The sequence below is a fragment of the Phocoena phocoena genome, chromosome 4 (assembly GCF_963924675.1).
Source record: "Phocoena phocoena chromosome 4, mPhoPho1.1, whole genome shotgun sequence".
Taxonomy (NCBI): domain Eukaryota; kingdom Metazoa; phylum Chordata; class Mammalia; order Artiodactyla; family Phocoenidae; genus Phocoena; species Phocoena phocoena.
The window spans coordinates 90761151-90788368 of record NC_089222.1 but is presented as its reverse complement, the minus strand read 5'-3'; the positions used below and the strand labels follow the sequence as shown (position 1 = coordinate 90788368).

At 35.1% G+C, this 27218-nt stretch overlaps 1 protein-coding gene across 1 annotated transcript; it reads right to left on the bottom strand.

Moving 5' to 3' along the window:
- Positions 1-31: 31 nt before the first annotated feature.
- On the bottom strand, positions 32-27218 carry CIP2A (cellular inhibitor of PP2A). The gene is made up of 21 exons (XM_065876408.1): positions 27117-27218; positions 22219-22366; positions 21302-21414; positions 20367-20461; positions 19755-19851; positions 18421-18543; positions 18110-18255; positions 17651-17726; positions 15134-15352; positions 13466-13625; positions 12024-12165; positions 10847-10946; positions 9231-9349; positions 6879-7074; positions 6342-6416; positions 6137-6247; positions 4612-4808; positions 2468-2581; positions 2138-2220; positions 1261-1400; positions 32-202 (listed from the first exon to the last, which is right to left on the bottom strand). Exons 1-21 carry the CDS (start codon positions 27216-27218, stop codon positions 32-34), a joined length of 2727 nt encoding a protein of 908 aa, XP_065732480.1.

Sequence of the window (27218 nt, the reverse complement as noted above, 5' to 3'; positions counted from 1 at the left end):
CCCACCTTCCCAGTAGAAAAATACATAATATCTATATACTGAGATTCACAGTTTCTGGATTTATTTTCCCACCACTTAAACTGTGGATCATTGCTATCATATGAGAGTGTTTGTTCAACTCCTCTTGCTGAAGTTTCACCAGGGACTCTTTCTCTTCCAAACGACCTTCTAACTGAGCCTTCTGAACTTCTAGGGAGGAAGCCTAAAAAAGGGGTATGGGGGAGAGAAATTGAAGAAAACAAACTTAGCATGTTTTCTCTTCACAGAAACATGCTTTAAGATGTCCTTAGTTTTTATTTGTAAGACAACCATATCAAAAGATACATTACGATATGTATTATATTTTAATTAACAATTATATGGTAAGTTTAAGATCAATAGTTGATAAACAATATAATACAAATTGGGGAGACACATTCAATTTGTCTTTTTAAGTCAATGCTAGCAGTTGGACTTTTGCAGAAAATACTACATATTATCATTTAGAATTACTATTAAGGTAAACACATTAAAGCAGAACCAGGATATCTGTAAATGTGGCATTAAATTTTATGCCTCTTCTGTCACTTATGCTCTATAGTTGTTCTGTCTTTTTAAAATCTTGGTGTGTTCTCATCTTCCTAGTGGTAGATGGTCCAGAAAGCACTATTCATGGCTACCGCACTCAAGCAATCATGAATGTAGAAAGAGCAATGACCTTAGAATATATAAGTCTACTGTTTCACTTAGCTATGTGACTAACCCTGAGTAAGTAACTTAACCCAAGATTCCGTTTCATTTGTAGGATGAAAATATTTATTAATACTTATAAATTAATATATTTGTTAAAGGGAGGAAGATTAAGAAAAACATTTCAAAAGTCCTTTGTAAACTATAAAGTTCTAAACAAATACGAACTACGATTATTATTATCACCATCCCTATAAGTAGAGAGATGCAGCTATATACATATATACAGGTAGCTACCTGTATGTGACATTAAGAACTGGGAACCCCTTTCTGTATCCTTTGCCCCCTTTAAAGCAGCAAGTGCTGTAACACAGTATACATTTAATTAATGTGTAATAATTTTAGGAAGTACAAGTTTTCACACTGTGAGAGCCCTCATAACAAACCAATTGTCAAATCACTTTGAGATTCTAATATTATCTTCTAAGCAAAATTATTAAAGAAATAGAATATTAACTTATCCAAATTTACCTTTTTCACAAAATAAGACTTTTTCATTTTACTGCAAATGAGAATGCAACAGATTCTTACCTTAATGCTCAATTCTTTTCTTATTTGATCTGTTCTATTTAACTCTTTTCTAAGGATACCAATGGCTTCTTCTTTATCTTCCGTTTCTCTTTGTAAGACTTCAATCTTTTCTTCTTGTACTTTTATTTTTTGTGCCAGGTCTTAAAACAAACAAACAGTCAGCTTTGTACTCTAAGGTCCTATACTGATATTACCCTGAAAAAGTTTAGAAGCTATTATGTTATATAAGAGCAAAAAAGAGACAACTAGAAAGAAGAAAAACATATTGCTAGAAATAAAAGTTATACAGTACTTGATGAATAAAAAAACACCATGAAACTCTTCTATGCCAGTATTCTACAGAAAATGCCAAATCTCCATGTCTTTCCCTCCTCCTCTGTTCTAAACACAATATACAGTAATGAGAGGAAGGACAATCCTCAGAGTTAAGGGTTAGAAAAGAAAGGGCAAGAGAAAACAATGAAAAACTATATAGGTAGATGTCTGTGCTCTAAGTCAAGTGAGTTAGAACAAAAATGCTTTTGTGGATCATTTCAGAACTACTACCATTAAGAAGCTAGTAACTAAAAGTTACCTAGCACTGCCACCTGCTGTTACATTCTTTAAAAAATCTTTATTTTTAAAAAGGGCAATCATTTCCTATAACTCCTAGATTTCAAAAAAATGTATTGCCTTTTCAATTTGATCAATCTAACTAAACTACCTTGTAAAATGTTATGGCAAGAAAAGGAGAGTTATTTAAGATGTGATTTAAGGTTTAAAAAAATGAGAGAAGTAGAAAATAATGAAACAGCAAACTAAAAACCACTCATGCTTTGATTTTCTTCCAACACAAGATAGGTTAAAATATAGACAATTTGTTAAATAAGCTACTAACCTGCTAGCTTACATTCTCTGTCTACCAGTTGGTTCTGTACTTCTTTTCTCTGTTCTTCTTTCTCTATTAGATGGGCAATAGTTCTGAAGTTATAAAACAATACAGAAGAAAACATCAGTGAATCATATCATTTCTTTTTCTTACAAGTATTTTAAGAGGAAATTCCAAAGAATGGTAATCACCCTTAACTTCTGCCAAATGTGCACTTTATATCTGCAATAAGTAATAATTCCATTAATTTTATCTATAAAAAGCAATGTTCTATATACAGGGAATCATTTTGTTTTTGAAAAATCCAAAATAATTAGAATAAAGAACTAGAGATTTTACTTTTCATTTTGTTGCTTGAGTGACTCATTCAACTTTTTCACACTCTCAATTTGTTTATTTAGAGAATCACACGTGACCTGTAAATCTTTGTTCTTCTTCTCAGCAGTTTCATTCCTGAAAAGACAAGGAGATGAGGTGATATTTTTATGGAGGAACACATATGATGGAGAAAAGAAACTCAGGGTCTTCCTTACCATTTCTTCTGATCAAATTGCATATACTGCAGGGAAAAGGAGGAATGTTGCATGAACAAGCGGGACATAAACAGAGTTAGTTTAACTCTAAAAGATAATAAAGATATGTTTTGGCTGACTGAGGAGGTAAAAATTACTATGAAGTGGAAACATGGGGCTTTAACTTCATTCATATTTATGGATAAAGAGCTCATTTACAGATAATGTTGCATTACATAATTTGCTATAAAATACATGCCTCTATCTTTATAGTTAAGTCCAGAAACTGAAACAACTTCTATAAAAGGATGACATCTTCAAAAAAAATTAAACTTGCACCTTTCATCACTGGCCTCTTGGGCATAATATATGTTTAAGTAAAAATGTCAAATTAATGAATTAAGTAGTTGAGGATACTAAATTTCTCTTGCCTCTATAGCTCTGCATCTTATAGTCCTGCTTATTTTTACGTGCAAGGTAACCACATAAAAGAATTCCTTTCCAAAGTAATACTTTGACACCTAACTATTTTAAGCATAAAATGTTTTCATGCCTCTAACTACGAAGACAAACAAACTGGTGGCACTGGCTAAATGTGGCCTGTAAAGTGTTTTACTTGTCCCACACAGAGTTTTTAAAATTCTGAATTTGAATGCCTTTAGATATTCCTACCATTACAAATGAACTTCCCCAGCCAGCTTCATTTATTTGTTACTCACCTGGCCCCTCAAAGCTGGAGTTTTACTTCTGGGCCCACCCCTCAATCACTGTCTGGAACATAAGCAGGTCCTAGAAAGCCCATTTTCTCTTGGACCACTGCTTACTTTCTCTTATACCCTGATTTAACACAAATAGTCCACTTTATCGGGGCTGCCTCTAACAATCAGACTTCAGAAAAAGCTGTTGGGGGAATATATCCTGTTTAAAAATCACCTTGTCCTCACAAATTTTCTAGATGCTGTACATTTTCCACCCTTCATTTTTATTGATGGGCAAATAAAATAAGCACACGGACCTTGCAAAGATAAAAATTTCTATATCTCTACATTAATACCACAGAAAGAAGAACATTTTTTCAAATCTTAACCAGTCTTAAAGTATAAAGAAAAACAAGAAACAAGTTAACTAGAGTGTTTTTATTTTTATTGTTTGGTAGAAAGTATATAACTGTTCCTGGTCTTCCTTATAATTCATAAGTTTTAAAACTGGCTTACAAGATAAAAAGTGTCAAGGGAGGGAAAAAGATCAATCTCATACTTTGTTAGTGGGTGGGCATATAAATTGGCATAGCCTTTTTGGAGGGAAATTTGGCAATCAATCAAAAATTTAAAAGCACTCACCCTTTAAAACAGCAGTTCACCTATAAGAATTTATTCTGCAGATACAGTCATACATATACGTAAACTACATTCAAGGCCATCAAAGAGAAATACTGACTACAAATTAAGAGGTGAATTAAACATGAACACCCAAATTTCTATGCTATTAGGCTGAATTATATGACAACTGTTAATATTCAACCACTTTTGATCTTCAGAAGTGGCCAATTCATATGGTTCAACCTGATATGAATTGTGACAACTAAGGTCATTCAACAACTATTTATGGAGTGTCTAACCATGTATCAAGCACTGTTCTAGGCCCTAGGGATTTCTCAGTGAACAAAACGGACAAAACCTATCCTTGAGGTGCTAACATCCCAGATGACTGATGACTCTATGAATAAAGGAAAGAAGTATCATCAACTGGAAAGAAATAGAGACACCCGTATTCTGTTTCCCGCCATGACACTGAGTTTGAGTAAGCAATACTTCATTGCACTATGACATAAGTTTCTTGCTAACTACTTACCTTATAGTATCATCAGAATATATGAATCCCAGAATTGGATTTTAGGGACACAGAAGAGAAATGCCGTGTGTTCATTCTAGATTCTAACCTTACACAGAAACTTTTACTTTATTAATTTACCTCTGAAGAAGTTCCATGTAGGATTTTGTCAGTACTTCGTGTTCTTCAGCCACAGACTCTAACTTCCTATTATGTTGAAAGAGATGCTCAATATCACTCTGGGCTCTTTCTGATTCAACCTCCTGTGACTTCAGCAACACACCAAGCTCTTCATTTTTTCTCTCAGCTTCTCTCAACATATTAGCAAGTGTCCGTGCCTAAAAGAAAATGGAATAGAGACTCTTCCACTATCATTTACATAATATGCTCAGTTTCTACAATTTAAAAGATTTGCTAAATAAATCTGTCTTATTGTCAATTTAATCATTAGGCCAGTCTAGAGGGGTAGAGGACAAGTTCTGCTCTCCAACATCAAGGGTGAAAGTGGGGTCACACAATTTTCACATAGTGTGACAAGTACTATAAAGAGGGCAGCCAGCACAGGGAGGGAGGATCGCTGTAAGTGTGGGAAGAAGAGCAGAGAAAGCTTCCTGGGAAATGGAGGTATTAAAACTAACATCTGAAGGATTATTAAAAGTTAGAGAAAGAGAGGAAAAGGTATTCCAGACACAGAAGAGCAAGTGCAGGGACAGAAAACAGAAGAGTACGTCAAGTTTCAGAAACTGCAAAGCAATCTAATATGTCTGACTGCAGAGAATGCAGTAAGTTCTAAGGAATTTAAACTCTCTTCAGACCTAAACGATGAGACACTGAAGGATATTCAGCACAGGGGCAATGGAACCAGAGTACTGCCTCAGGGATGACTGTGGAGGAAGAAGGGAAGGTAGATCTAAATACAGAAGAAAGATGCCTTTGTATGTTGAGGGTGGCTGAGAGGAAGGAAAGGTAGGAAGACTAATCAGAGGCTCTGCTGTGATTCATGTGAAAAATGAAAAGAACTTGACCTGCAGCAAACAGTGGTAAGAATAGAGACAATGCAAAAAAAAGCAGCTATTTAGAAGGTAGAATTCAACTGAACTTGGTGAATGACTAATTGTAGAAGGTAAACTGTGTGATTTCCAGGTTTCTTGTCTGGAAAACTCTTAAGAACAGTACAGGGAATACATAAGAAACAATACATTTTTAAAAAGGGAGGGTGATGAGTTCAGTATTGGTTCTGCTGAGTTTGAAGTATTTGATGTATATTTAAATGGAGCTACACAGGAGACATTTAGTGCCTGAGAAAAAGGATCTGGGCTCAGCATATAAAATTGGGGGCATTAACATTCTGGTAATGACTGGAAACCATGAATCACCTAAATAAGGGAAAAGGGATTAGAACATAATCCTGGAAAACTCAACATTTAAGGGGTGAGTAGAAAAGAAGGATATAGGAAAGAGTATCCATTAGGGTAGGAAAAAAAAATCAGAAGATAATTGTGTAACCAAAATAAAGGGGAGACAGTTTCGAGACAGAGGGATACTAGTTAAATGCTAAGGACAATTTACTTCAATCAGAGCCATGAAAATAAAACTAATATTTTGTACGTTTTATTTACTACATTTATTTTTCTACTAATCAGATGTGTCTTTATATTGTACACACTTCTGTCTCAGCTTGAGTTCTTTGACAGCGATATTGAGCAATCAGTCTATCAGCTTGTGCAAGGGCCAGAGCTTTTGCTTCCAAGAGATCTTGTAGCCTGCTTTCTTTGGACTGTAAGAAAACATATCATTAATCTTCATCATTTACTGGAAAACATCTCTTAAAGCTTAACTGTTACACATAATTAAAATAAGTTTGTACTCACAGCTAATGTGGATAGTTTCATCTCATATACATCCATTATGTCAGATATTCTCACATCATTAATCTCATCCTTTACCTAGGTTTTAATAGTTAAAAAATCAGAAATTGTTAACGCTCAACAAAATAGAAATACAAATGCCTAATGCGAGACTAAATCACTGAAACTTAATGTCATACCAGGCAGGTCGCAATCATTTCACTAACCTGGCTATTGCGAAAGAATATCTGGGTAAGATCTGATACTCTCGTGGGAACTTAAAGTACATTAAAGTCAGGGGTGGTGCGGGGCGGCGGGAGGCTGAGCTGGTTAGGGGGGACTAAAGGAAGATGACAGCCATGTTAAAATGTGGGAATTTTATGACTGAGTTTTTCCTCTTTCCAAACTTTCCAGAATACTGCCACTTTTTATAGCAAAAGATAAAGTTTCAATGATCAAATCTGCATCTAAAGTTGTTTAGATAAATGTTATAAGAAGGGCTGATATTTAGTTGGTATGTTCCAGGCAGAATCCTACTTATAATGGCTATTTATCACTCACCACAACTCCAGACTGAAGCTTCTCTATTAATTCCTCAATGTTCAATCCAGGAACTCTATCTTTCAAAAGTGGAGGAGTTAAACATTTTACTGATGTTGGAAAACTGTGATTCAATGATTGCAAAGGCATTCTTCTGGGCATATGTTCTGTTTCCTGTTGTCTATAGGTGTTGTTTGCTGCTATACTTTCTCCAAGCCTGAATGGGAATCAAAAAAAGAGAAATAATTACATGAAAATATAGCAAAAGGCAGAGTTGGTACAGAATTAGGGACTCAATGAGAATGGGTCTTTTGGGGAGTGTAAGTCTTCAAATATTTCTGAAATAATCTTGGAATCTATGATGAAGCAGGATTTGGGTAAATATCCTAAATTTGCCAGAGGAAACTCTTTTCAACTTACAACCCTTTATAATGACAACTCCACCTCTGGTTTGGAGGCGTCAGAACTAGTTTCTGAGTGTGGATTATTTGTAAAACTTAAATACAAAGTTACTGGTATTGGTAAGAACATCCTTCTAACCATGGGCAACATCACCTAGCCTTTACTTTTTCCTTTGCCCTTCCCCTTTCTCAGTCAGTATGTTCTCACCAACCTGATTTCCATTCTGCCCCTGCCATTTATCCCATCTTGTTCTTGCCTCGGGGCCTTTGTACGAGTTGTTCCTTTACCTAGAACACTCTTCCCACTAGATCTGCATAGCACTGGCTCCTTCTTATCATCAGACCTCAGTTCAGACTCACTTCCTCAGGCCTTCCACCCATAGTGACATGCTCATTATGAAACATTTTGTAAACCTCATGACAGAAGGTCCCCTAATTTACTGCAATATTCAAAATGCCCAGAAGAAGGCCTGGCACAAGCTGGCCCTCACCTTATTTAAACATTTGTTAAATGTTTAAATAAAACAAACACACTCCAAAAAACCAACCTACACACCTACCTACCTACCCATCGAGTATATAAATGCACCTTATTAAACTAAGATAATGTAAATATAGGCATAAATGGACATAAATAAAACAGCATAAGTGGACATCTGAGATAGTGTCCAAAGAAAAAATTATACAACACAAGACAGGGAGGGATGGCAAAGACATAGTGAAATGATAGGAAGGCTGCACATACAGAGACACAGGGTGAAACTCCACCTTTCGGTCAAGCTGAAGCTTTCTACTCTGAAGCGTGGGGGATTTTGCTTCATGTCAGATTACCACAGTTGAAGACGTAAGCTACCACAAAATAAAGCAGCCTCATAGACGTCTACCTTGTAACTTGAGAAGCTCTCTATTTATCCATTTAGTTGTTAAAAAATATGATAAAATGAAAGGAATTTCAATTACATGGTCTCTAGGTCGTGTTTTCCACAGTTCTTCATCTCTTAATTTATGACTACTTAAGTTATTAATTCTGAAAAATGAGTTTGCTCAGTTAACAGAAATAGCAGAGGTTGGCAAACTTTTTGTTAAAGGACAAGGTAGTTAAGTATTTTAGGTTTGAGGATCCAGTCTCTGTTACAACTACCCAACCCTAATGTCGTAGCATAAATGTAGATGTAGACAATACAGACAGTATGAAAATGAATGGGTGTGGCTTTGTTCCAATAAAATTTTATTTATAAAAATAAGCTCCTGCCTGCTGTCTAGAGTTTGCTGACCCCTGGCATACAGGAATGTCTTACCACTTAACAACTGTCTCAGTTCATTCAAACCACTTTTGCAAATTCATTCATATAAACTACCTAAACTTATTAAAATTAAAGTAGAACCCTACTAGACATTTTGTCAACCATTTAGTTTACACACAGCACCGAAAATCTGAATTTTTTTCAAACCTAATTGCAAATATTCTCTTAATGTTTAAAATAGATGAACATAGTAGATAATTCTGCCTGGCCATTATCCCACCTTCTGATAATAACAGATTTTTTTCTTTAGGAATCCCTGCCTTGGTAAACGACCCAGATCTGGTCAATGAAAGCGATGCTTAGACTTATCACTCAAACGGTTGGGAAAGAAAAACTCTTTATATGGAGAAACTAAACTGGTAGGATGTAAGCTTAGTACAGAAGCTACTATGTTAAAAAGAGGTGTTGAGACAGAGAGGCGTAGCATCTGGATAATACATTTAATCACCTGGATGGATCTAGCTATTCCCTAAGTGAGTATACATCTGGCCTTTTTAATTGTGGGAATCAAATTTTTTTTAATTGAAAAACTTTTTTCACTTGAAAAATTACTATTACAATGAAGTCTTCAATTCACGAATTTTCCAATCTATATTCAGGACTACTAAAGAAACATGGCAGCGTATTCCAACACCACAAGAGACACACTGCAAATGATTATAACTCACACTAACGCAGGAAAATCTGGCAGTGGAGCAGCTTCCAATAATATTCCCAATCCAGACTGTACTTGTTCTCTACTGTCTGATGTTAAAGCAAAAGCCAAGGGAGTAATCAGGCGAGGATCCTAAGTAAATCAGAAACCAGAAAATAAAAGGCAGAAAGAATAAATAATGTCAGGTCTTTAAGAGTAAGGTGAATAAATAGACCTAAATCATAAAATAATTCTAGGCAAATTCGAAAGTGTTTCTACCTGATGTTTGAATGTATTTAATTAGTCTTTACCTTGTTATAACTGTCTATACAATCAATAGTAAGGTTGGCTTAAAAAACTCTGGCAAAGGTTTTGAATGCTTTATTGTGCCTACGAAAATCATGTCTTAAATACTTTGAGTAATTTAAATATCACCTACAATTGAATGATGTTTTGAGTTATTGTTTTATTTTTCTAGCTATCATTTAAAAGAAAAACTAGAAGAACAAATGGCTAATCATTTCCAAATTAAAGTAAAAAATAAAAGTAAAATTCAAATTAACTCAATAAAAAATTTAAATTTAGTGAATGTAACAATTATACTTTAAAGTGTAAGTCCTTCATGTCAGTAAATTTTACATTAGTACTAAGCCTCAAATCATCTATTCTGAAAAAATTTTTTATTGACATAAAATCAGAGAAAAATATTAAAATATAAATCCTTTATAATTATCAACATTTTAGAAGGTTAAGTGTTTTATAGGTACTCAAGTATAATCTAATGCCACAGAACTATAAGAGATGGATTTTATCTCCAAAACCCTCATGGTAACCCTTTATAACTCCTCCCATCCACAGGGATCATTATTTCTACTTTGTTGTCAAGAAGACTGGAGCTCAGAGAGGTGAAGTAACTTGCTCAAGTCTGCACTAAGAAATGGTGGAGTCAGCATCTGAACCCTCATCTCCTCAGCACTGTGCTCTCAAAGTGTATAAGTAGACCCTGCCTAAGGATCCAGTTTTGGCTTCTACCCTGTCTATACAGGCACTGGAGACATCTGTGTTATTATAGTAACTTAATTCACACGTTTGTTAAATATCTGTTAAAAGCCAAGTTTTGTGGATATCAAGGTAAACACCTAGAGCTCTTATTCAGCTACTATTATTATTGAAATCTGTAAGTTAACTATTTTCTGCACACCTCTCTAATTTTATTATCACTCACAATCAAGTCCGTTTCTTCCAGGAGTCTCCCTCTTGTCTTAAAACCCTACCTCATCAACCCCAAACAAAAACAAACACCCCAGAACAAATACCACTCCCCCCTACCACAATGCCAATAGAAACAAATGAAGAAACCGGAAACATGACACGAAAAAGGAAAAGGCTGTGGAAGCACCGCTATCGTGAACATCCCATACATTAGAGTCAGGAGCACTTATGTTCAATTGCTGTGGAACTACGTAAAATAACTGTGTAGTGAGAATATTATAGTTATGTAAGACAATTAACAATTTTTAAACTTCCTTCCAATGGCCAGTTCTAAGAAAAACATTAATCTTCTGAAGATTAAGAATATTACAACAGAAACATATAATAGGAAACATTTATATATAAATCAACTTCAATATTTGAAGAGTTTAAACTCACCTGAAGGATTTTGTAGAAGCTTACTTCCATACCAGGAACCAACTGTTTAAGTTTGTTCATCAAATCAAGAGTTTTCAAAATTACATCAGCAGCAAGTTTGCTTTAAAAATAAGTCATATTTAACTTAAATAACTCAAAAATTGCTTAGCTTATTTCTGTCCATACATCTAAAGAAAATAAAAACCCAAAACCTTTGTTCTTAAACCTCAAGAAGATTAAGCATTGTTTAAGAGAAAAAAAATATCAGAGACCAACATCCTTATAACCCAAGATCCAAAGAGAACTGGCATTAACAGTTTAAGTTTAGACAGTGTTTCTTTTTCTAATCTCAAATACCAATACGCTTCAACTTTCTGCTTGAAATTACTAGCAACATTGGCAACATGACTCATTTAATTCTTAGCCTTGTCACTAAAATATTAACAATAGAGGGCAACCTTAGGCAATAAAGACTATCTAATATTTACTGAATGAATTATACTAAGCAGTTTTTCTCAGCCTTGTAATTGAAAAGGAGTACAAAAAAGTAAAAAGAGATAATTCTTGTTCTTGAGGAATGTAATTATTGACAGTTTTGACATTCATGGAAATTGGAACAAATCACTGTTCAGCATTTAGCAGGTCCTCAACAAAGACTTGTTAGATGGACTTAATTTATGGGGGAGAAAAGGGATAAAATAATCTCATTACTATCAGTGAAAATCCACATTTAACCATAAGCCTTTACATGCTAAAGAAGAAGAGTTGTCTTTGTTATTAGAAACCTTCAGCAGTGATGGATTTCTTTGAAATAAAAACAATCCCTGTATTTTCATGCTTTTTCACTTCAAAATATAAAGTTAAATGAATATAAAAATACTCAGGCAATGTCAAAAAGGAACTCTAGAAAAAAAATGTTCAGAAGTATAAAAGACCCTTAGAGAATCACAACAAATTAAAATAAGACAAACCTAAACAATGAAAAATAAATCACAGATATTAATACCTCTGTTCAGAAGCATGTTATCTATGAATTAAACGAATTAAAAAAAAATTCATCATGAAAATATTTTTCTTAATTCTCTGTTATACCTTGGCTTAACAGAACATACTCAAGGATGACCCTCCAAAAGGAATGAGAATCATTACATCTTTTGATTTTTATTACCATTTTGCCATTTGTATTTCATATACTTACCACAATTCAGAATCTGCTACCTTTGTTCCAAACCCCAGATCAATCTTGCCATATGTAAATTGTTGCTCTATCAGAGTGGTACATTTGATAGTCGTCAGAATTTTTGCAATATGCATTTTTAGAGCATCATCTCCACACAGAGGTAAGTTTTGTTAAGGAACACAAACAAAAAATTCTCCAAAAAAAACCCTTATATTTTTATAGCCATTTACAGCTTTTAGGATGATTTCATACAAATTATTCTTGTTCCTGCAATTTGGTGTAATTATTGTTACCTTAGCTCAATGACAGATTAGGAAACTAGAGCTCAGAGCATTTAAGTGACTGACAAGTGGCAAGAGATGGGACTGACATCAAAAGTTTCTGACTCAAAGGTAAAACAGAGGAAGGATCTGCTTTTCTACTGGATGTTAGCTTTTTATTAACAGGTGTCACAACGGTTCAATAAATACTTGTTGAAATAAGGGAAGTTATTTTCTCATTTGTTATTCCTCAATTTCTCTTCCTGTACTGTAGTTAATTTGAATATCTATCATTTAAAAAGGGTTAAGTTTGGTACCACTCAATGAGAGAAGGCCTGAATATTTTACAGATAGTATCTCTAAGGTCAAGCAAAATAATCATGTGTTTTTACAGCAGTGGCTTTCAACTTTGGCTGTATGTTAGAATCACCTGGGTAGTTTAAACAGTCAATCACAAACACTCCTCCACCCCAGGGTTTCACATTACTTTAATTAAATCAGAATCGCTGGAAGTAATGTTCAAGAGTATTTTTAAATGTTCGCCACATTATTCTAATACATAGCCAGAGTTGAGAATCACCGCCATCAAGAAAGAGAAAAATTAAGAAGCAGCAGCTCAGAGAAGAGATTAAAGAGATGCAGAGTTTGCTCTAGGGCAGGAAAAAGTTGAGCAAATTCTTGTTGCTCTGAAATACAAGGTTATCTTTTTTATAACCAAGTGTTAATGTCATCTTTATTGAAACATTTATAGAGGTGTTAATTTTTAAAACACAAGCTAAAAAACTAAGCTAAAATAATAACTACCAATCTTTCTTTCTTCTCTGATACACTCCATCAAAGAATGGCACCACACATCATCCAGGGGCAACAATTTGCATCAAAAGAGAGTATCAGAGTAGTTATTTTAGAATATATCTCCTAATCTCAAATTATGATAAAAATGTACAGATCAAGTTTAAAGAGCATTTCTGGAAATATTCTTTAGCTTAAAAGTTTTACACAGAAAAACAAAGGGAAAAACGTCTAGATAACTTTTTAAGAGACTCATCCTTGAATATCAGGTCTGTAAGTTTAAACTTGAGTTCAGTAATTCTGAACAGATTCAAGCATGAGAAATGACAAAATTATAAAGACAAAAATGCAGTAAATACAATTCTAAAAAAATAAGTAGTTAGTTTCCATGTTTATACTGAAGGATATTTAACAAAACTTCAATGGCCTTGACCATCCTTTCACATTTTTTCCTTATTAAAGCCTCATCTAGATTTTGTTCTGTGAACTGAAGCTGATCAAGGAATGTAGGCAGCAGAAGGGTCACAAAACGGTCAGCTGAGGAACAGTTAGCAGTATCTATGACATCCTGGAGAATTAACCACCACCAATGATTAAAAATAAAAAGAGATGGAATACAGAATGCATAAACGGTCATCACTGAGCTGCAACACTCTTTAAATTTCTTATGTAGGTGATCCTTGAACAATGTAAGGGTTAGGGACGCTGACCCCACCATGCAGTCGAAAGTCTCAGTACAACTTAGTTGGCCCTGGCCTTCTGTATCTGTGGTTCTGCATCCACGGATTCAAACCTGAATTGTGTAGTACTGTAGTACTTACTATTGAAAAAAAATCCACATATAAGTGGACCCAAGCAGTTCAAACCTATGTTGTTCAAAGGTCAACTGTAATTACTTTAAAAATTCTTCGACCTGTGTCTCCTATTTAAAATCTACCCTTTTATCAAGTTTTGAGGACTATGATGACCTTTTTCCTCAAATGGAACAGTAAGGTTTTGGGTTAATCGAATGCAAACAAGACTTATTAAAGTGGACTGTATCTGTGATTTAAAAATTATTCTAAATTAAAAGTATGTACTGAAAACAAATATCCCGAATTTGCTAAATGTAATTACAATAACTAAATAACAGACACTGGTCTTAATACTTTACAACCACAAATAATTCCCATCAAGAATCTCAAAGCACTTTTTAAATGCAAAAATTGTTAACAGTCAAGATCAACATGAAACAATAATTTGTGCATAATCCTTAACAAATATATTTAATCACTCATAAACATTTTGGTTTGTGCACAGGATCCAGTCATGAGAGGGTAAACATTCTACTAAGATACTGGGGTAGACAGAATGGGTATAAAAACAGGGAGAGGGCTTCCCTGGTGGCGCAGTGGTTGAGAGTCCACCTGCCGATGCAGGGGACACAGGTTCGTGCCCCGGTCCGGGAAGATCCCACATGCCGCGGAGCGCCTGGGCCCGTGAGCCATGGCCGCTGAGCCTGCGCGTCCGGAGCCTGTGCTCTGCAATGGGAGAGGCCACGGCAGTGAGAGGCCCACGTACCACAAAAAAAACAGGGAGAATAGTACAGAATACTAAATGACCTAGAGAGTAGAATCTACCAGAATGTAAAGGCCTCTATGGAGAGGATTTCTGTCTATATCCTAAGTACCTGGCATGCTCCACTCTATTTGACTGACTTAATCCAATGTTCTATATATCCATTCCATAAAGACAGTAGACAGTATCTACTGAGATGGAGAGACAGAATGTGACTACTGAAAGAAGCACAGTCATTCACCAACAACCCATACAAATCTTAGTCAATACCTTTACTTATTATACTGAAAGGAGTATATATGCTATTTAGTGAGAAAACAAACAAACAAAATACTCGCTAATATTTGTGACCTTGCCAGAAAAAAGGAATTCAGTAGCTGAATGGTAGGGAGTTTAGTAACTGAGAAGTTTTCCTGAAGTGTATGAACAACTGGAAGTTTATTATGAACATTTTACAAAACAAACTGTTCACTGAGAATCATAAAAGTGGAAAAGTCAATTTGTTAATCACTCTAGTACCTCAAATATTTCCTTGAACAACTCCAGTGCTAAAATAGAACAGTTTTCTGATCCATCCAAAGGTTGGCTTGACCAACGAAGTAGAGCTACAGGAGGTTCTAAACACTTAGAACGGCTTCCCAGAATGGTGCTGCCAGATGGAGGTTGTTCAAATATCATCTGCGTAAGCCCATGGCGCAGCTGAGTCACTGAACAGAACGCAAGAAGTAATTCTAAAACCTGTGCAATATAAAGCCTTCATTAAATGTCAATTTCATTAGACTTGAATGCACAAAGCAACCGAAAAATGAAGCTGGAAATGATATACATTTTTAAATAAAATAAAATAAAAATGAAAAGTTGCTTCCAATTTTTCCAAGTATTATTTTTCAAAATGTGTCACTAGGTTCCAGAAGGTTACAAATAAATTTGTTAATGGTAGTTACTTCTAATAACAGGATTGTGAGAGCCAAAGAAGAAAGGGCAACTTCAACTAATCTTATATACCTTCTACAGTACTTAATTTTTTTTCAGCACAAACATGTTGCTTCAAAAATGAGAAAATAAAATTAGTAATTAAGAATACCTGCTATCATGCTAAGATTTAAGAACTGCTATAAAGCATACTTTAGGATAATATTTAAAAGTGGCATCCCATAGCTTTAAAAGCTTAAGGATGGCTACTTCCATATTGTTTACACAGTGTGGCAATCAGCCCCTTAGCCTGCCTCCCTATTCTACTTCATTTCTTCCTTGCTTCATAACTGAAACTTATTCCATTACATAGCATCCCACATCAACTTGTTTACTAGCTGTTAAGTTAAATTCTACCGTATTTCATTTACTACCAACTTATCATTAAAAAATATTATTGGTACCTCTTTGCCTACTCACTTATTTTCTACCTTTCTTCATCTGTTTCTTATAAATGGCATACAATTGGGATCTGTGTTTTAATCAACCTGATAGTGTCTGCTTTTAACAGAATGCAGCCCATTAGCATTTACTATGTTACATATGATAAACTCCTTGACTTATTCTCTTTTAAATATAAATTGTAGTGCTTGTTTTTGAATAGATAATACATTCTTTTGGTTCCAAAGTCAAAGGTACTAGGCTGACCTTTAACTACACTCTCTGGAAGCAACAGACCATATTACCAGTTTCTTATTTATCTTACCAGAGATACGTTCTGCACATACAAGCAAATACTTTCTCATTTACACTTTCTCTGTAAGTATAACATACAGGGAAGTAAACATATCAATTGCTACTGCAAAGCTAGATGTTTTCCTAAAAGTGAATACACATATATAACTAGCAACTAGGTCAAGAAAGAGAATTCCACTAAAACTCCAGAGTCCCCTTGTGTCCCCTCCCAGACAATGCCCCAACCACTACTCCACATCAGATTTCTGACACTAGAGATTAATTTTACCTTAGCTATTCTTGGATCTTTGCATTTCTGTATAAATTTTTCAATCGGCTTGCCAACTTATATTAAAAACTCACATGGAACTTTATTCTATATAAATAGAATCTTATAGTGTATACTCTTACATCTGGCTTCTTTAGCTTAGCATTATCTTAGTGAGATTCATTCATATTTTCGCATGCAGCTGCATTTCACACATTCTCATTGCTTATAGTATTCCAATGTATAAATATACTACAGTTTATTTCCACCGTTGATGGCATTTAGGTTGTTTACAATTCTTGGCTATTGGTAACAGTACTGCTATGTTTTGTACATGTCTTTTGGTGAACACAAGTATTCAATTCTTTGGGGTAAATATTTAAGAGTGGAATTGCTGGGTCATAGTTGCATATGTCCGATGTTAGTAGATAATACGTTTTCATAAATGGCTGTACCAATTTTTGGCCCATGAGTACAGTGACACTCTCTTTATATTTTTTACATTCTCTCTATGCTTGATATTATCCACATTTTTAATTTTAACCATCTGGTGGGTATGTACTGGTATTGTATTACCATTTAAATTTGCATTTCCCTGAAGATTAATAAAGTTGAGCAACCATTTCATATTTATTGACCAATTCAAGGTTTTTTTTTTTGCTCAGGTTATCTTTTGGGTTCAGTGTTTTTTCTCCTTTATAGGTACAAATTTTTAAATGATACATTTTAGATAAGAGTCCTTTGCTCAATATATGTATTGTAGATATCTTTTCCTGCTCTGTAAATAGTACCAGTTTTAAACTTTCATTTTCTATTTAACATTTTCTACATGTCTTTTGGTGAAATGTCTCTACTGGCTATATAGCTAGGAGTGGAATATCTGTGTCATAGGTTGTACATGTGTTTAACAGGCACCGTGAAACAGTTTTCCAAAGGGATTATGCCAGTTTATGAAGATACAAGGACGGTTCCAAAGTATCGGTAATGTTCTGTTTCTTGCTCTAGATACTGGTTATACGGCTGTGTTCATTTTGTAAAGGTTCAGAGATCTATGCACTTAGATTTTTCTGCACATTATAGTTTTTAAAAACTTTAAAACGAAAAGCTGTGCTTTTATATACCTTTGAAGAAGAATCAGGATCCTTTCCATTAAGAAGACCTAATACTTGATTAAGACATGAAGAAAAGTGTTCATACCTAGGTTCAAAATAAAAATAGACATCAAGTGATAATTATGAAACTGATACATTAAAAATGATTTTTATATAAAATAAATCATACTGTTCAGATGTAAAACTGGTTTTGAAACAGATTAATCAAGATATGTATATTTTGGAGAATGACACAATCTTATATACCTAAGACAAAGACTGAAACATACACACACACCCTTGTTATACTTTTACATTTCAAGTCAGGAGAGCAAAAAGAATGGGAATAAAGCACATGAAAACATTTTGATTTTAGTCTATTGCGAATCAGTAGAGTCCAAGTTTACTAAATCTAAAAAGGCAGTTTTGTTTATTACAAATACATCTTGGTTTAAAAAAAAAGTCCTAAAATTTGTCAGAGAACCATACCTGATGAGATAATCAGCAATTTTAGGATTCTTAAGAAGATCCATCAGTAGATCAACTGAATACTTTCTAGTTAGTGTGCCATCACCATTTATGAGAATATTAAATATTAGTTGAAAAGTCTGATGAATGTTTCGAGCATGGAACAGCTTAAAAACAAATCAGGAAAAGTATATTATACAAAAAAATTTAAGTTGACCATCCTAAAACTCAACAAAGAGTCTCAATGACTTTTAAAGTATCAGAGAATATAAACTTCAGAATTATTTTCATAAATTGCAAAAAAGAAAAATAAAAAAACCAAAAAAACTTACCTTTTCTCCAACCTCTTCATTTAATGTCAAACTGGATAATATTGAAAGTGCAAACACAACCACAGTTAAACTACTATGGGCCAGGAAGCTTATAAGAGTTCGATAAAAAGACTTCACATTATTCTGAGGAAGAAAAAATTTTTTTAATAAATTAGAATAAAAAAATTATAAGTCTTATATTTTGTTTTAGAAAGTATATTTTACACAGAGTAGGTAAACTTTTATTAAACATTATCAACTTAAGAGATCATTCAAGGAGTAAGATGATACTTTTACATATTGCTTACAGTAGTATGGACAGGTACAATCTAAGTGAAGAGCAGTGTGTAGTCATGGGTTTATGAGCAAATGTTTACCTTCCTCAAACAGTTCCATGGCTCAAAATAACCTCCACCAACAAAATAAGACCAGGTCAGAAAAATCCAGCACATGAACAAATGAGATATTATTTAATTTAAAACAAGTAATACTGAATATTGCATAGCAAGGGAACTGTTCATAAAGCACCTTAAAGAATCAATGAACTTTCCTGATTTAATATATTTCTAACAGTAGCTCAGTTAACCTTACTTGAGTGCCTTCACTTATCTCGAGTACTGGTAGTGATGTTAGGCACTTACTCATAAATATTTCTGGGAGAGCTGTAATTGATTTTGTGGAAATCCAAGAGTGAGGTAAATGCAACTGCCAATGGCATATCTCCCCTTTTTAAAAAATAAATTTATTTATCTATTTATTTATTTATTTTTGGCTGTGCTGGGTCTTCGTTGCCACGCATGGGCTTTTTTTCTAGTTGCCGTGAGCAGGGGCTACTCTTTGTTGCGGTGCACAGGCTCTAGGCACGTGGGCTTCAGTAGTTGTGGCTCGCGGGCTCTAGAGCGCAGGCTCAGTAGTTGTGGTGCATGAGCTTAGTTGCTCTGCAGCATGTAGGATCTTCCCAGACCAGGGCTTGAACCCGTGTCCCCTGAATTGGCAGGCGGAGTCTCAACCACTGTGCCAACAGGGAAGCCCCGTGTCTCCCTTCTATCAGCACAAAATAATTTAGCATTTCTTGTATTATTCAATACGACAAATAATGGGATACTACGGAGAAGAAAAACTTTTAGTATTTAACATTTTTATTAACTCTTAACTTGTCTTAATTAAACATATATGAAGGTTGGAATACGTCAAGTTATTTATATGTCAGTATGACTCTTTGTTAACTTTGATGGGTCAGCTGGATAACACAGAAGAATTCTTGTAAAATTTTTTTTAAGAAAAAGGTGAAAAAATTTTCTTTAAGCATAGAGCCCACCACAAAACTAGAGCCAAACATTTCATAAACTTCTTACCAAAGTCTTTATGTGTGTTTGAACAGAAAGATTGTGCCGACAAAGATTTGCCAATAATCCTAGACAAGGCATTGTCAACTCATCTTCAGAAGACTGACTGTTGTTTTAAGAAAAAGAATAAAAACATTAGGTTCTTTCTAAATTACTCAAAATTATATAGTCATTTACACATTTAAATTCCTTCCTTTTTCTAAGCAAAGAAAAATCTGATTAACATGTGAAGACTGCCAAGCTTTGAATAGTACTGATCATTTGTTTCATGTTTTGAAACTAAATGATCCTACTCAACTGCAGCACACAAATATAGAAATAATTGTCAGAGTAACCATGTGCTATCTTATCAGTATATTCTTTGGTCAATAAAATTAAATATAAACATAATTTTCAGTTTCAATAAGTTTTTCTGTCTCAATCAATTCATTTCATAAATTTTTGTTATAAAAATTAAAGCTGCTTTACACCACTTGATCCTTGAAATCATCTAAGAGGAATAAATAAGAATCAGCCTCATTCAGTTTAAAAAGTTGGAAAAACTTATTTAAGAAAAATAGAACTATTACACGATTTTAGTTAAACCAGATTATTTGCTTACATGTTTGGTTGCATACTCACATATGATCAATCAGGAATGTAATTAATTCATCTATATTGGCACCAGAATGCAAAATTTTGACGTTATATGTTAACCTCTGCAGAAGCTGAATACACTGAGAATAAGAAAATAGCAGTGAATATAAATATATAAAAACACATTTGTGCACTCAAAAGAATGAACTCCTGTGCATATTCTGAGCATGTAACCATTTTAGGAGGCATTTAGAGCAAGAACTTTTCCATATCTTAAAAAGGTTCTATCTTCACGTGTAATGAGATCTTAAACACACACAAGTAATTAGACCTTAGAGTTCATCTCCTGATTCACACATTTCTATATATTCTATCTCAAACAGCATCTTGTCATCAACCTGGCTCACTTAATCATCTTAAACTTATATGCAAGTTGAAACACATATTCTATCAATTCTAAGACAGATATTTTTCTTATTTTACCATCTTTAAAATTGCATGTCAGTTTAACTTGCAATGTTTTTCTTTCTTACAACTGATGGCATATTAGGTTGAGAAATATTATGGGTATAAGAGCTTTGAGCCTATGCTAAATAATACCAAATCTGTAGCTTCAGTTTTTGTAGAATGTTTCCTCAATAGATTGAGACATGTGCCAACTCAAATTATAATTTTAATATGAATAGCTGACATCTGTATTTATAAGCCTGTCAAAATAGTCATAATCTGGATTTTTCTTAAATTATAGTGCAAGATGTGAATAAAATTCTCTTCTTTAGAAACTCTTAAATATTAGTACATTTGTGACCAACCAGCTTTTAAATTTATTAATGGTGAGAACTGTGCCTAATCATGCGGTATTATACCAGCATATAGTACACTGTAAGCCAGCAGTTTACGATAGATACTATCAATTTTGATCGGAAAATAAGGAAGGAAGAATGAGCATTAAGTGGAAAGTACTGTGTGGGTGTACATACCTGCAAAAACACTGAATCATTGTGGCAAGTACTGCTCCGACAAACCACTCCTGCCAGCACACTATTCAGGCTGTACGTATTCTGAAGACAGTCTCTGGTTTCACTGTCTACAGCTGTAAGTTAAAATAAAATGACACAAGATAGATCATTTTTATAAATAATAATTTAAAATTTATTTCATATTAAATTTACCATTATATAAAAATATCAAATATGATATGGCTATTTTGTTTACAAACACCTTCCAATTCAGAAATTTAACCAGGGTGGCTATTATATTGGACAACACAGATATAGAACATTTTCATCATCTACTGGACATGCTGCTCTATGTTATCACTTCTGTATCACTGGGTTTTTTTTTTTTTAAATAAGCATGTATTAATTTTATAATCACACAGAGAAATATCTCCCCTCCACCCCCAAACACAAATCAAGAATAAAGTAACCACTGAATGAAAATTTTAAAACTAAAGGTAAGGTAGGGAAAAATAGAAAAAGTAACACTTGCATTTTTAGCCTTAGCTCTAAGTTCAGTGTAGTCTATCAAAAAAGGATGATGTTTTGATCACTAGCTATGACTTTCCAGAGCGCTGTAGCTCACACTGACATTATGTACATGCATATTTTTTAATTCAAAAATAGGCCCACATTTCCCAAGGTACATTCTTTTCTGTAGACCACTGAACCCTTGATATGCTTCAGATTCTTTGCTCTAATGATCTTAAGAAAGGCTGCATATAATTTTCCCTTTTCAAGAGATCCACAATACAAAATAGTTCTGATAGGTCCTGCAATGAAGAAATCTTTTGAATGTGAATCATTCTCCAAAAGATTCTATAACTAAATCTGTCCTTTAAAAAAATACTAGATTCATACATCTTCTAAAAAATAAAAAAGAGAAACTAATACATTACCTAGTTGAGATAGCAAACTGACGATACTTAAGATCAGTGAAGCACTTATGTTTGGGTCTTCAAGTAGCTCTACAAGGCAACTTAAGCATTCACTTGGTAGTATGTGATTTGATGTAAACAATCGGGTGAGCTTCTGTCCAGAAATTACCTAGAAAAGAGTCATTAAAATGTGTTAGTTAGGGCTTCCCTGGTGGCGCGGTGGTTAAGAATCTGCCTGCCAAGGCAGGGGACACGGGTTCGAGCCCTGGTCTGGGAAGACCCCACATGCCGTGGAGCAACTAAGCCCGTGTGCCACAACTACTGAGCCTGCACTCTAGAGCCCGTGAGGCACAACTGCTGAGGCCATGTGTCACAACTACTGAAGCCTGCGTGCCTAGAGCCCATGCTCCACAACAAGAGAAGCCACTGCAATGAGAAGCCCACACACTGCAACCAAGAGTAGCCCCTGCTGACCGCAACTATAGAAAGCCCGCGCGCAGCAACGAAGACCCAACACAGCCAAAAATAAATTAACAAAACAAAACAAAAAAGAGCCTTCTTTAAAAGTCATGAGGGACAAAAAATAATTTTTTAAAAAAAGAAAATATTAAAAAAAGAAAAAATGTGTTAGTTAAGAATTGGCAATTTTCACTTCTCAATTTCAAATAAAAATCCAGTTCTTCCAAAGTGCCATTGCCACACTCTTTCCCAATTTAGAAAATTCATACATGTTGTTCCCTCTACATGGAAGATCACCTATCCCTTCACTCACTAACTAATGTAATCATTCCAGTCTCAATTTTGTTTCTTCCACTAAGCTTTCTCTAATCCTCTTCCACTAACTAGGTTAGGTTTGCCTGTTATACTATCCTATAGTACATTACACTTTTATTTGCTAAGTCAGCAAGCTTTTGCCAACTTAACAATACGTATCCTCCCCACTACATTGATCACTCCATGAAGACATAGACTACAAATCAGCATTCTACTATCAATATATTTACCGAATAAATGAATTCCATCTTCTTTGAGGGAGGCAAATGGAAAGTGGAAAGCAGCTAAATCCAAAGGATTATTCATGGGATTAACTATGTGAGTATTCCTTCTGCTCCCTACCAGACAGTACCTAAGCCCAGAACTTAGAGATCACAAAGAAGAAGTAAAAAAAAATTTTTTTGAGTAGGCAGGTCAGGAATTAAAAAATTTTATTATTTGTTATTTCACTATTTACTCCTCTCATAACACTATAAACGTACTACCTACCGCCTACTAGCACCACCTCCTGAAAGGGTAAGCTGGGATGAGGGCTGGGAACAGTTGTCAGACAGCCACTTACTTTCAAAATGCTTTATGAATATTATTCATTATTAAGAAAATCTTTTCTATAAATATAAAAAAACAATCATTTACTTTAAGATTAAATCTGTTCTAAACGTTTTTATTCTTTTTTTGCGGTACGCGGGCCTCTCACTGTTGTAGCCTCTCCCGTTGCGGAGCACAGGCTCCGGACGCGCAGGCTCAGCGGCCATGTGGCTCACGGGCCCAGCCGCTCCGCGGCTGTGGGATCTTCCCAGACCAGGGCACGAACCCACGTCCCCTGCATCGGCAGGCGGACTCTCAACCACGGCACCACCAGGGAAGCCTTAAACGTTTTTATTCCTAAAAGACTTTTTTTAAAAAAGACTATAATCAGAATTGTTTCTTTCTTTTCTATATCCCTTTTATACCCTCGCCCAGATGTCAGTTTTTCTTGTAAAGCTTTGCTGATAAGAGATCTTCAGAATATCTCTTCCCACAGAGTATGTATTTTAACATTAAAGTAAAAGTCTATCAGACTGAAAAAACAGGTCCAAAGGTGAAATTAGATAATGATAGTAAATATTTTGAGGTAAGGAACCTGCTGAGCATTGCCCTTTTGCCTGCTTATACAGTTAGCCCTCTAAAATATTAAGACATCTTCTGCTTTAAATACAATTTCCCTAAGGATTGGACCTGTATTTCAACAACATAAGTATTCTAAGATATAATAATTATATATTATAAGGTAAAATAAAAAAAAATCACTGCATATTTTCCTCTTTACTCATACACACTGAATGTTTTAATGCAAATAGGACTTATTTCAGTAATAACTAATACTCTAGCACTTACTCTGGCCTAGCTATTGTTCTAGGTACATTATGTATGTTAATTCCTTTCAGCTTCATAATAAACCTGTACTAATTGTTTTACAGATGAGTAAACTGAGGCACACATAATAGACAGTGGTACAACTGGGATTCACTGTTCCTGCATCCCTGCTCCATAATCATTACATAAGATTAGTGCTGTGAAACACCGTCAAGAATGAGACCAGGGCTTTCCTGGTGGCGCAGTGGTTGGGAATCCGCCTGCCAATGCAGGGAACACAGGTTCGAGCCCTGGTCTGTGAAGATCCCACATGCCGCAGAGCAACTAAGCCCGTGTGCCACAACTACTCAGCCTGCGCTCTAGAGCCTGCAAGCCACAACTACTGAGCTCACGTGCCACAACTACTGAAGCCCGCGCGCCTAGAGCCCGTGCTCCGCAACAAGAGAAGCCACCGCAATGAGAAGCCCACACACTGCAATGAAGAGTAGCCCAAGCGTGCATGCAGCAACGAAGACCCAACACAGCCATAAATAAATAAATAAATTTATATTAAAAAAAAATGATACCAGCTCAGTTCTGCTGATCATAAAAAAAAATCCAAAGCTAAGGTTCTGCAAGACAAAAATAGTGCAGCAGAAGCGCAGCAGGATAGCAGAGTGAATAATCGTTCACATGATAACCATCTATCACCCTTTGTATCCTCAGATGTTGCTCTCATGAGGCTGCTCTCATGAGGTCTCATGAAAAACATTCACCATTAATACTGTCAACCAAATGAGTTAAAATTTAAAAATCTGAGAGCACCAAGGAGTGGTGTGGATGAATGACAGCAAAATTCACATATTGCTGGTGGGAGGATGCATCAGTATAACTTGTGGAAAACTGGTGTTTTAACCAGAACTGAACATAAACTTACCCCAAGACCCAACAATTACACTATGAGGTATATAAGAGAAATGAATACATACATCCACAAAAAGATGTGTAAAAATGTTTATAACAGTTACTCATAATTCCACCCAGAACTGGAAACAACCCAGATGCTCATGAACAGGATATATATAAACTGTGGTACCTCTGTACAGTGGAATTCTAAATAGCAATAAAAAAGAATGAAATACTGGCACATGGGCCACGTGAATAAATTTTACAGATTGAGAGGAAGAAGCCAGACACAAACGTACATATTAATCCACTTATCTGAAACTTTAGGGATAGTTGAAAAACTTATAGGGTGTTGGAAATGTTGTCTCATACGACAGGTGGTAGCTACTTGAGTGTACACTTATGTTTAAAAAAAACTATCAAGCTCTTCACTTAAGATTAATGCACTTTATGTAATGTATGTATGTTATCTCTCAATTAAATGGCAGAAGAATTTTTGGTAAACCTCTTGAAAACTTTGGGAACACACACAGTACCAAGAAGCCAATCTCCAAGCCTCAAATTTCTTTGAAGTCTCTTTCAATTCATGATAACACCCTGTTCAGATTCACAACACAACTGTTTACTCTCAAAGACTGGTAATGTTTCAGATTAGAATCTAAATTTCTTAACTCCAAATTCTTAAATAAAACTGACAGCTCTGATTATTCTGTGGCTTCTGGAGTCCACTAGTGCACTGTTCTATCCTCATTAAGAAGCAAAGCCCTAGCATTTATTTAACAGCTAACACCTTCATTGTTAGGTTTGTAGGGATTTGTTGAGGTAATGAATGAAAAAAGAAAAGTGTTAAGAGATAAGCTCCTGAAGTGGTAAGAAGAGGAGCACCAGTGAAGCTTGAAAAAATTCACAGTTAGTGCACTACAGTCACAACAAAGGCTGATGTTGCTGTGCCATTCACTGTTGCCTTCTCTGTAGTATTTTGCAAACCTTTGGTAATTTAGCCTTTTATCATAAGGTTAATAAAACAAATAATATATTTAAAAATTACGTTCAATTTTATGTTCACAGAAGCTGCGACAGAGAATTAAAATAAGCTTTGATTGAGCTTAACTACTTTTTATTAAACTGAGGTTATTATTAGTTGGAATTCCCTGAATGCATAACAAATGACAGCAGGAGTTTAAGAGCCTAAAAACAAATAGGATCACAGAAAGCTGTGATTATAACTTTTAGCATAAGTACACTCTAGATGCAAATCACCAGGAACTAACAGAAAAGTGACAATTCAGCATTTTAGGACTGAAAAACTGAGCAATAAATTTTGGTAAAGAAAAACTGTGATTACTAGTAAGGGAGATTGCTTCCTAATCCAGAGAAAGATTAAATAATAATTTTCAAGCCCGAGTTCAACATGAGTTCAAATAAAAGCAGTAAGCAACAGGTTCAGATTGTAAACTGCCTAGTGACAGGGGTAAATCAAGTTTTAATCGTTACTCCCCATGACCTCCACCTCCGATAATTGTTGTACATTTTGAGAAGGCTCTGTTACAATGGAAAAACCAACATGAGAAGCAAAGGAAAAGATAACAGCTCTAGCTCTTTCCTCTACCAACTCCAAATACGGCCTAAATCCCCCAACCTTTTGTCTCAACCTCCCTCTTTCTAGGGCTATCAGTAGTTACTCATCCCTTGCTGCAGTCAGCTGAACGCGGAGGGGCTTGGGGCGGGATAGAGGAGGGTGGGAATTCAAAGCTGATAATCTTTAGCCTTCTTTACCATACAAAAAGGCAGCGGAGGGAGCGAGCTGTCCTTTCTTTTCTAGGCTGAGACCACTACATCCCGGCCACCAAGTGACCGAAGGCTACGAGGAAGCCCGTCTCGTCCGCCACCCCGAAAGCCCTCACCTCCAAGTGCCGCAAAAGCTGGGTGGCGTTCGCTTCCGACTTAACTGCTTTATACTGACTAATGGTCAGAAGCAAGGACTTCAAGCAGGTGGTGTTGTCCAT

Coding starts and splice junctions, on each gene's coding strand:
- CIP2A (XM_065876408.1), bottom strand. CDS start 27,218: ATGGACAACACCACCTGCTTGAAGTCCTTGCTTCTGACCATTAGTCAG. Junction 7,075..9,230: donor CCAGATTTTCCTGCGTTAGT/GTGAGTTATAAT, acceptor ATTCCCATTCAG/GCTTGGAGAAAGTATAGCAG. Junction 4,809..6,136: donor GAACTCAAGCTGAGACAGAA/GTGTGTACAATA, acceptor ATTTTCTTTTAG/GCACGGACACTTGCTAATAT.